The sequence below is a fragment of the Anser brachyrhynchus genome (assembly GCF_964034855.1).
Source record: "Anser brachyrhynchus genome assembly, chromosome: 3".
Taxonomy (NCBI): Eukaryota; Metazoa; Chordata; class Aves; order Anseriformes; family Anatidae; genus Anser; species Anser brachyrhynchus.
The window spans coordinates 31,875,059-31,887,162 of NC_137696.1; the positions used below are offsets into that span (position 1 = coordinate 31,875,059).

The 12,104-nt window shown below is 37.8% G+C and overlaps 1 protein-coding gene across 2 annotated transcripts in view; it reads right to left on the minus strand.

The window, feature by feature from the left end:
* The window catches only part of THADA (THADA armadillo repeat containing), a 166,320-nt gene that overhangs the window by 44,988 nt on the left and 109,228 nt on the right, over window positions 1-12,104 (minus strand). For both annotated transcript variants that reach the window (XM_080586672.1, XM_080586673.1), the window contains exon 31: window positions 4,202-4,287. In XM_080586672.1, the coding sequence (XP_080442798.1) occupies window positions 4,202-4,287 (86 nt within the window). The remainder of the gene's footprint in view (window positions 1-4,201; window positions 4,288-12,104) is intronic.

The following is a 12,104-nucleotide window of genomic DNA, read 5'->3' on the forward strand; positions in this document are numbered from 1 at the left end:
CAACATGGCAGGATCGCAGCAATGTCTCATCTTACTGTTTAGCTTCACACATTAATTTCCAGAAGAAAAATTAAAAGCAGGAATGTCTGTGACGCCTGTCAAAAGTTCAAATATTCAGAGAGGAATCTTATCCTCTGAAGCACTGTAACACAGCGTAGCCTCTCTGCAGTCTGGTATTCTGCCCCTTGCAAAGCCCATCTCTGAGAGCATCGGAGGATAATGCATAACCGGAGTACAGTGCATAACAGTGTCAGTCGGACACTACATATCCTCACCTGGATCTGTAGCACGACAGCTTGGGAGACCTCCTCCTGACACCCCCAGATCAAGACTTGCGAGTTTACAAACAAACACAGCTAAGGCTGGACACGCCTGGTAAATGTCACCTGGACTCAGAGGCATTTTTCCCCTCCAAAAATTCCTGTGTTATTTGCTTCCTCCAGTACTGTTTGAAGCATGAAGTTTTGAAACTTCCCTCTGTTCCTGAACAACCCACTTCGGTGCTGTTTCACCTGTGGAGGAATAACTTAACTGCCCTTTAGCAGGGTACAAGCACCAGAAAATCCTCTGGAAGAGGACTGCATTGTTCCACCCGTTAGACTGGAAAGGCTTCAGACATATGATTCTGTAAAAACAGTTACTGTGGAAACAATACATCAAAGAGGTGTGCAAGAACAAATTTACTGCATATTATTATTAATCACAATTAATACTGAAGCATTCGATGAGCATTAGCTCATCCTAACTAATCGTACATCTTGTAAGAATTTTTGTTTGCTTCCAATGAAGGAAAAAATAGTGTTTTTATCTATAGATTTTACCATTTTTGTTTTTAAAAATGGCTTGATTCAGTCTCTTCTGCATTCTAACTGCAAATGGTTACTGAAAAAGGCAAAAAAAAAAAAGTAAATTACATAATCTTGGCATTATGTATTGTTTCTGTACATCAGAAGACCCTCATCAGGAGATGAAACAAAGGCTCCAAATTTCGCATACCAACTCAGGAAAAGAAAGCTGTATTTTCCAACAGACATGAATAAGGTAACATTTCTGTCCAAATCCACAAATCAGAATAACTATAGGGTTTTTTGTTTGGTTGTTGTCGTTGTTTTTGATGTTGTTTTGGTTTAAGATAAATAATCATCATTTGGCTAGCAATAAAATTTTAGCTGGAAAAATATGCTTTTGGTATCCATTACTCCCTGCCCTCCTTATCTGACATTTTAAATTGTTTTGAATTTGTGAAGTAAATTCCCTAAGGGCTGTCCTGCACTTTAAGAGACAGATTTTATTAATTGAAGACAACAAATCACTTACAGAAAATAATCGTAACATAGGAAAGGCCCAGACCGGGTTGTACACTGAAAATCTCTTTGTAATTGTAGCTCCTTTAGACAGGCATAATCAATTAGAAGTGGTCTGATTTTAACCAGTTGCAGACTCATTACATTGCATTCCCGTTTATGTTGATGAAAATCAGTTTCAGCCTGTGGCCTGGAACTCATATACAGCACTTCCTGGGGCCCCTTAGATAAACACATCAAGAAACAGTTTTATTTGGATTTGTCCTTCACCCTTTATTCATTGAAACAACTTTACAAATCAAGATTAAAACAGAAAAATTGGCTCACAACCAGAGATACACATGTATGAGTAAGATATTTGATCTCAGAGAAGTATAAAGCTTCAGAAAATAATTATTCCTTACAGAACATTTTAATGTGAGACTCAAAACATTCATTTTTAACTGCTGAGTTCAGTCTTTCACTATGTCATGGGACACTCAGGTTCTAGTTAATATAAACATATTACTTCTTCACTTCAGAAGTGCTTCTGCATTTGATATATAAAATTGCCCCTAATGTATCTTCAAGTTTTCAAAAACAAATTTCCATTCTAAGTTTTTACTCTCCATAGATACTGCCTGAAATGCATCATTTTAAATTTACATAGGAATGACATTTTTAAGTAAGACAATGTTAATGATTCTGTTATTCTAATGAACTGTCCCTCAACAGATAGCGTCTGCAAAAATAATTGCTTCCCTTCTAGAGAAACTCTTCTACCATACAGCACTCACATTCAGAACACTCCATACGAGCTCTGGAAAACAAATGAATCCAGTACAGCCCGTAATCCAGCCACAGCATGCTGCAGTCCCTCAGGCTCAAAGGGCTATTCTTCACTGGTCAGGGGCATTGAAAAAAGAGAGGAGTTTCCTAGTGCGGAGAGGTCAATAGAGACTTTTGCAAATGTGCAGCAGTTATTTAAAGAAAATAGAAATAGGAAACAGAGTGATAAAGGATATAGGAAGCCCATTAAGTAAACAAAGGAAGAGCACTCACCTGGAAAAGGAAATACAGAAATAGAGTTGAGGGGTGAGTGATGAGAATCATCAGAAGCAGAGGGAAAAAAAATTAACATGAAGAGAACACATAAAGACTGGGATGATTCACATCACAAGAGATGAAAAGGTAGACGATTAGGATTAAAAGGAAAGTGTGAAAACTAATTCCAAAGAGGAGCTACTATTAACAGAGTACTTGTGAAAATGAGGAAAGATGAGCCCAAATCTGTCAGAAGGGACTTTTTTTTTGTTAGATGTGATACAGAGCTAGATTTTTTTATTATTTTTTTAATTTATTACAAAGGATAATCACCAAGGCCAGTGGCATATCACGATTTATGAAACTTAAGTAAACGTATATTATAACAAGGCAATTACTGATTATAGATATAGCCCACCCAAAACAAACATTAAGGAGTCAGGAGAAAAACTCCTCCCTGCAGGCAGGCCATGTCGAAACTGCTTTATAGTGCATTCCTCCCTATACAGCATGTAGCCCGTATCTAAGTCAAACACAGTGGTCAGTACGTGATGGAATGAGAACTATGGTGCAACATCATCTGGAAATTCCCTTTACTGATCAGTAGACCTTAGCATCTGGGACCCATGTGAGAGGCTGACTCTTCACAGCACATGAAAGATCTGACCCATCCCCAAGAGTCCCGTATCGCCCTGTCTTCCTCTGATAGAGTGGAACCCACATGTGAGAGTTGTTTTCTGTATACGTAAGTTTATTAAGGGCTAGATTCTGCATCACCCTACCCGAACAAGTTCTTTTCAGACACAATCATCACCAACTCATCTTCCAGAGAGCTATCGCTCTTTATAGGCATGTGGTAGTGCCAGTGCTACCCAACACTGAGCAACTGCTTGAGCTGCGTGTTCGTAAGAAAGCACATGAACAGCAGTTATGGAATTAAAAGGAATACTTCTACAAAAGATCTGAGTAAAATAGCACCTGCCATACACCACAAACAGAAGGGATTAGTTTTAAAATGAACAGCCCCCAAAAGAAGACTATCTGAAATGAAGAACTCTTCCAAAGCATTAAATGCAGTATTAAAATTAGTTACTAAGAATTTTAATGAAAAACAAAAAAGAAAAAAAGAACTATTCTTTAACTCCCTTCCTAGACTGATAAGTTAATTCATTATTCTGTTGTTTTTAAGAAATGGACAGGCACACAAGGAAGCTAGTTACACCTGACCTAAAGTTGCCTATACACAGTCACACTTGGGAGGGTATCCCTTCCTTTTTCTTCCCTATAGCTTACAGTACATTTTGTGTTGTTGCAAGCAACACCCTGCAATCATTAAAACCACTGATAATTCTGATTGGTCCTTCAAAAACTTTACAGTGATAACAAATCAATATAAAAGAGACAAGTTCTCATAGTTCTTTCTTATAAAACTTCTAAATATGAAGAAATGCTATTTCTCTGAAAGAATTCCAGGTGTCTCAGAAGGTCTCCATGGTTTTGGAGAAAGATTAAAGCAGGAACGTTCTGTGGTTTGCTTGTTTTTATAGCCTTGGTTCAGCAAAACATTTTGGAAAACTGGAGGACATCTTTTCTGTGGTTACACAGTTCTAGGATTAGGAATACTGCAAAATCATCGCTTCAAGCTTTGACCCGGAGCAGTATCCCATTCTTATCACCAGTCTCCAGGACTAGCTCTACAGAAGGCATAATAAATGGCCCTTTTATATGAAGCAGCTAGATCACCTGAAGGACTCCAACACTCAGTAGATACCGCAAGTACAAGTAATATATTATCGTCTCTCTAGATTCAACACAGCTTAGAAATTTCCACATAGATATTCAATCTGATTTCTAGAGCAGCACATTTGACTTACCTTGCTTCTGCAGCTTCCCCAGGTGAGTACTCAGCATCACAAGGACATCGAGATAAGCAGCTCTGGTCACCAAACAAGGATTTGGCCTATAAAATCAAATTACTTATGATGAAATACACATATCATCCATGCTCAGAAACAACCAGTGAAACAACAAATTAGAAAAATGCATTACTACAAGTGTCACTTGCTAGATGGACTGTCTTAAGTCTGTTTTACTTAATTAATGAAGATCAACTACTCATCAATTTAGACTGCGTGTGCAGAATAACTAGGCCAAGTTATCTAAGCTTCACTCCTGGTCCACTACAAATGACAGTTTCCCTAACAGAATCCCAACACCTTTCCCCATCCAAATCTCAGTTTATACATTTCATCATTATTGGATACTTCAGCTTGCCTTGGAAAGCCTTTATTTTGTGCATGGATAACTTGTGTAATTAAATGCATTAACAAAAATAAATCTTCAGGTACTATTTTTCCAGTTGATAAAATAGAAAATTCCCTAAGATACGTGTCTGCTGCATCTTTTTAAAAGCCATAATGTTTTCATTGTTTTTATGACGACTAGAGAGACATGCATGTTCTTAAAATTAGATTTTATTTTTTTTTCTGGACAAGAATATAGGGGATTTTGTGCATATAATACAGATTGGTAAGAAGCTACTTCCTGTTCCATCTCCTCAAGCAACAAGTGATAAATGTTTTCTCTCCAATTAGAAATGCAAAATGAAGTTAATATCTTTATTTTTTTTTAAATTATTATCACTGTATGTTTCAGCCAGGAAAACCTTTCCTGAAGTATTACTTCATATGTGAACAGGAAATCCAGTTCAAAACAGAGAAATTATTCTGATGAGTCCAATGGGACTTGCACTAAAACAAAAACTTTCAGAATCAAGAGACACAATCTTAAAGTATGACTAATTCTGTTCAATATTTCATTTTTATTTTATCTGGCACTTACTGTGTGTGCTTATCTTGACATTTGAAGCTCTTTCAAAAAATTGTTAATTAGTTATGTTCCAGCAAACATTTTGAACTTTGTAACATCTTTAAAATTCAGGGAAAAAAAAAAAAGTTTTTCAAGTAAAATATGTGATCATGACATGAAAATGAAAGGTCTGAGGATCTTGCATAGAAGTTTGGCAGCTGTATTTGCCTGGGGAGAATCAGCCTATGTTCATGTTAAAAAGACAACTTCTGCCAGAAACACTACTCTCACCTTCAGTCATAAACTCTGTAACAACCATGAACTACCTATGCTTAATTCCACGATCTACAATATTAGGTATAACACACAGTAGACTACAAGCTATTACTCTCTTTTTTAACAGATTTTTTGTTTGTTTGCATATACAGCGATATTTTTTTTGGAACTTTATTACTAGTGAAGGAGTCATGAGCCTCCCCAAACACTTCCATGCTTGCCTCTTATCACATGCCTTAAAGCACGAGAGCCAAAAGCCTGCCTGCAGAGAAGATGCAGATCAGTAAGAACTGAAACCATGAGAAGCCAAGGCAATTTCAATATGGCCTATTTTTGAAAAGCTCTATTAGGAAGATTTAATTTATGTCCACATTGACTAAACAGAACTCTTTTCTGTATCTTGGGTATGAAGCTGTTAGCAGATCTATGTTGGGAAAAAAAAAAAAAAAGCAAAAACCACCAACAACAAAACAACCAAGAAATACTCTCAGGTCTTGGAAGCTAAACCCATGATAAAAGGGAGAGACAGATGAGTCAAAGCCTTAGAAGAAACTGGGACATCTCTGATACCTGTAAAATGGATGAAAGCAGCCATGACAGATTTACATTAAGATGAGGTTCATAATGGGCCTACTGCACTTCAGCTCCCTTGAAAAACTTGTTATTCACTCACTTCACCGGGAAGAAAATTTCCAGCTCACAAACCGTGTCTTGGGAAAAACATGGCTGATGCAACCTTCACTGAAGAAGGGACAACAGCAATACTGACACGTTTTTCATTCTGGTCCAGCTTTTAAGCATTTACTACATTCTGAGTACACACATATGCATGTTTTGATTTTGAAATGAGGCTTTTTCAGGTTGGAACATGCCAAATGTTTGTTCTTGGCTTGCTCCATCGCTCTGGTGATGCTAGTGAATTCTCAGCCGTATGCGCCAGACGGACACAACAGGAAATTCATTTTTCCAAAACCAAGAAATTTCAGCGTTGTTCAGACTGTAGCAGAAAGCTCAGTCTTCAGGACAATCAGATTTTGATTTGCATAACAGATCTAGGAGCCAAAAATCACATGCAGGACATTTCAAATGATACACTGTGCAGTATTTAAAATGACCTGTTCATGCAAAACTTAAACAATGAGAACGGAAAGAGTACAAGATGTTTCTGGTTTAACGCAGATACCCAAATAAACTGGTGTTCTCGTAAACAAGCTTTGAGGAAATCTGTCTCCAAACAAGAAAGTCACAGTGGTAGCAAGGGTGGGAGCTCTAGGCATCTGAACAGCGTTCTTTTAGTTGTCCAAACCCCAAAAATTAGTTCACTTCCCTTCCAACCTGAATATTAATGGAAATAAATACATCATATGCTCACTCCAGATGATAAACTGTATCTGAGCTAGAGACTGGTAGGACTCTCTTATCTTGGGGTATGTCCACACAGAAATTTAGTATGGATCTCAAGACACTATATTGTACTTAGCAGTACTGTATAATTAGTAGTACTGTATTGGCACTACTAAGTGTATGTAGTGCTAGCAGGCTAGGGATGTCAGCACAGGGATCCACGCTGTCCTTGTTAAGGTAATGTTTTGTCTAGTTTAGGAGGTAGGCTGGTGTAACAACAGCATATCTGTGAAGTCAAACAGCTGGTACTAAAGACCTCGTGCTCATTGTGTAACACGCCCAGAAGCCTTAAAACATAATTTTCAGAAGTTCATCGCATCATTTTTTGTTTTTCTTCGGATTCAGTTCATAGCCAGCCTGCCCCAGGAACCTCACTCAGCTCTGAAGTGTACTCTACATTTTCCAGCACTGCTTCAGGATGCTGTACTTGGGTGTTGACTTCCCAAGTGGCAATACGCATCAGCTCACTGAGGACCACTGAGTTTCATTTCACCAACAGCCAGTATGAATATTTCAACATAGCTGACTGAAGAGAGGCCAAAGGCCGTCCTGAGGACTGAAGTCAGTTTGGGCTGCACTGAGTAGCAGGTAAAAAAGGCAAGCACTGTCACAGGCTTTCCCTGCCAGGTAGAATGGGAGAAGACATCTGCAACCTTCAGAATCACAGGCAGAAACTGAAAGGATCATTGCTTAGAAAGTTTAAGGCCCAGAGGTAACGAGTTTCTAACTTCATAAAGAAGAACAAAACAATGACAGAAGAAGCTGTTGTATCCCCACTAGATCATCATGAAACTCAACAGAAGATGCAAGGTGACTGAAACAAATGAAGTTAAAAATGCTGAAGTGATTGAAGATTTTAAAGGACCTACGGATTTTTTTTTTAATTCCCCAAAGCTCCAGTGTAACAGTATTTTCAATTTGAAAAAAATATATATATACATATAAAGTATTCTATTATTTTCTTTTATTTTAATAGGTGTGGCTGAACTGCAGATACAAATTTGAAAGTACAGCCATTGGTTTCCAAACTATTAATTTTGACACATTCCAGCAGATTTCTGGATTAGACCCCGAAAACACCATGTTCCAAAACTAGCCAATTTCTTATCATTAAGGCTGAGCAAGTAGTTGGCAAAGGGGTTGTCAGACTTCGCAATATCATTTTCAGTTCTGGTATGTGAATATAAAATTAGAAAACACTTGAAGTTGCTTGCGGAAAGAAACCTTTTCTTAACTGTTTGAGTCCAGGGAAATTTTTTTAAGATAAAAGGGTTAACAAAATTCAATACTCTTCTTAAATTCATGGGCTCGCGTTCCAACACCTACAAAGAGGCCCAGCTAAAGCAGTCACAGAATACCGTATCACTGGAGTAACAGTAAGCTATGTGTATTAAACAAGAAGCAGACTGGTAGGTGAATCAGGAAGCATACCCTTCACAAGATATTTCCTCTCTGTAAATGTACATTTAAATCGCCATGTCCAGAAGTTTCCCGCGCAGTATTGCGTTTTGGTCCAGCTGGCTTTGGAGCCTACTCTAAGGCTGGGTCTGGTTTGATTTCTGTGCCACCTTTACCACCGGCTGCACCTTAGGCTTGTGCAACATGAAATTGATCCTAGACTCTCAAGAGGAGGAGCTCCACAAATATTATTTTTAAAGGTTTGATTCACCTTCTACAGTTGAGTCATGCTCAATTTAAGGTAGTCACTGGTTTGCTTACTTTGGACAGCAAATTTGACACAAAGCAAACTGGCATTTATTGAAGAAATCAGCAGTATTTGGTCACAGACCTCCTGCGTACCCCGCTCATGCACAGTTCCAACTGCATCAGGAGCATATGGCTTAACTTCTCATACTCATTTTCTTTTCTATTACTGTTTAAAGAAGATCAGCATTAATGAATTACAGAGCCAATTACCTTCTCTTTCAAGGGAAACAAGGAAGAAAGAACATGGAGAGCTCACCCAGTTGGCCTCGATTCTGTCAGAACACTGGGAAAAGAGTTAAACTAAATTTATAGCCTCTTGCTCCTTTACTCACAAAGGTCTGAAGACCATCAAAATTTCTACATATAAATGAGGAAGGTCAAGACACATTTATGTAGAGCAAGTACCAATGAATTTTGATGCACAAATTCTGCAGATTCCCATTCTCTTCTCAAAAGCCCCAACTTCCAGCGAGACTCAATCAGATGACTAAAAAAGACAAATATTTGTCTCCTGGAACGTTCCTCTTTTTCCGAAAGAGCATCACCTCACTTAGGTATAAACAACAGTAACAATAATAATATCACATTTGTTACATAAGTAGGACAGATACAAGTCACTGATTATGAAAACAAAGCTGGTGGTGTTAATAAACTAATACCAGTTTTCAGTTATTCTATACTCAGTGGAAATTCAGTATTTTCCAAAGAGGCAGAGCTCTTCGCTCATATTTTTTCCTCATACGGAAACAGATGTTGCATAACTACTAGCAGAACAAGAACTATAAACACACAGCAACTTATATTTACTAAACATTTAATGACATAAAAATCAAAGCATATTTGCTTAAACTCAAGTGAACAAACACTTGTAACAAACTTTGAACGCTACCTGCCAGATGATGCCTGTTAAACAAAAGCCCTGAACATCTCTCCTGTGAGTTAGTTACACATACCTTAGTGTAGTTAGCTAGTTATCCTAGGGACACCCAAAAAACACTTGTGGAAAAGCTCTGAGACAAGCTCTGCATTTTGCAGCTTCCAAGCTTTTCAGAGTGAGAATGATTTCAATTCTTCCAACCCATGCTGATTTATGAATATAAGCTAATCTCGTTTGTTAAACTTGAATTTAGTATTAAATAACTTTAAGGTAATATTAAGAACAAAAATTCAAATGCGTATCCTTCTAATAACATGTAATAGGTGCATCACCTTTGGTCACAGTGAAACAGTACTTAAGTGCACAGGGTATCAGCATTTTTTTTTTTCAGAGTAAAGTACAGTGTTTATTTGACTTCAGCTATTTCTAATCTATGCACTCAAATTGGTTACTTTCAGCCCCAATCTTTAAAAATTGATGATGCGATTTGGCTCGTGAATCAAGCTAATGTAGAACTCTGGTCAAAATTAAACAACTTACATAGCTGCCTACAAATCCCTGTATTTTGTCCAAAAAGTTCACAACACACTCATAAGTGTCTGGGTAAAGAAACCAGTGCCGGCAAGACTACAAGGGCAGCTCTTCAAAACGCCAATTCACTGCTGCCTTGAGTACAAGACAACACCCATCCTTATGACTTGGGTGACTGTTTTCACATTGGTTTTCAAAGCAAACGATTAATTACATGAACTGCCTACTCCTTATCTGGTCTTTAGTGAAAAAGTCACTGTTGCTGGAATGCTGTATGTTTCTAGAGCATTTGGAAAGGCTGAAAAAAAACTAAAATTCCTGGAGAACACTCCTTCATGGCATTAAGCTTTTCAATAGTGTTTTAGGAAAAGCCTCGTGTTTAAAGAAAAAAAAGAAAACCTGCAATAGCTAAACACTGTGCTGTTCTTCTGTTTAAGTAATGTATTATTGTCTAAAAAAATACTCTACCATCTACTAAGTTTAATATTTCAGCTGGCAAAAAAAAAAAAAAATCAGGTTGCTGCAGTTGAATTTAAGCCCCAAATTCTACTTTCTTGCCACCTGTATTAGGTAGAGTTTTTTCTTCAAACAGACAAATCAAATTGGTTTCAGAAGCACCGTATTCTAATAAATACACAGGATACTTTAAAAGCCTTTGCACAAATTCTTGTATTTCTGAACTTCAGAAACTTCTCTGATAAGTCAACATTTTGCATACGATGGAGACTGAAATTCCATCTTTAGCCATGGTACCTGAGGGAAGAATTCTCACTGAGGTCCAACATGTCCTCATGTCAGCTGGTATGTATGGACAGCATCTATGCAGCTTCCTATTTTGTGATGCAGCTTCCTATTTTGTGTTTCACAACCTTTGTCTTCCATAAACTCATCTTTTCAGCCTGGCAAACTGGTAAGTAAATTTGAGGTTTACAGTATATCTTCTCTCCCTATTAATTTCCAGCTCACTGCTTCCTGAAGAATGGCAAATCTCTGCCAAGTATTTTCCTTCTTTCCATGGCCTTATTCTTCTTTTGTGTAGCCTGCAATTTGCTCCACAAAAATACGATTTCATTTGAAGTGATTTACTCTGCTACATCTTTTCACTAGTAGACACTTATGCACTCTCCAACAGAGTGCATGATGTTCAGTTATGTTGTTGGGAATATTTTTGTAGGACTTAAATTAGGAAGGGGTACTTGACCATTTAAGACTGACATGAAAACAAAAAAATCCCAGCCATCTCCCTCACCAATTTGGGAAGACCTAGATTAGAATCATCAGCTAAAAATCTTCTAAATGCACCATGAAGTGCATCTCCTGTGATGTTTGAATCTTGATGAAGTCAACTCAACCTACTCCTTAGGCGGTAGCCCATAGGGAGTTTTATCCTTACAGTGTTGCTGATGAAGCAGGCCAAGCTGGCCTTGTACTGACCACTGAGAGAGATGTGGAAAATAAGCATTTGTCACTCATGGACACGACAAAGCTTATGGAAATCACGCCTACACATATAACAAGTAGCTGATTAAAAGATAAATCTCCTAATGTTTTGGTTATTAGCTTTTCAACTCTGCACTAGTCTGAAGACTGTTTTTTGAGGGGGTATATTACCTTAGAAGGCAACCTTCATATTTTAATCTGTTTTCTCTTGGAGCCCATGCCACGTAGCACTGAAACAACAATAACAAAAGATGCATGGCCTTCCTCTGATCTTCTTGAGGAGACATTAATAATAGATTTAATTATTAAACTTTGGCCATAACATTTTTAACCATGTAATACAAAACCAGCACATCAGTGAACATCACGGCCAAAAGACCTAAATGTTAATGGAAAGCATTTAAAAAAAGTACAGCAAAAAAACGAAGCCTACACTACCAAGTAATCCTTGCTGAGTTCCTGGAAGTGCAGGAACACCCGCACAGAAATACAAACATCGAGTAACAGGGCATCTGATTGCCTATTTGTGCTGTTGATATCTTCTTGAAGTAATTGCCATGCGAAAAGCCCCCCTGACTTGCTATAAGACCTTCTAAGTCACTATAAGAGTGACTTGCTGTAAGATCAGCTCATCCTGCATTATAGCAGACATTTTCTCCCAAGGGAAAGTTGCTGGTCTGGTGATTTAGTTGTCCTCCCACCTCCAAAGCCAGATGAGTATGTTGCTGTAATGT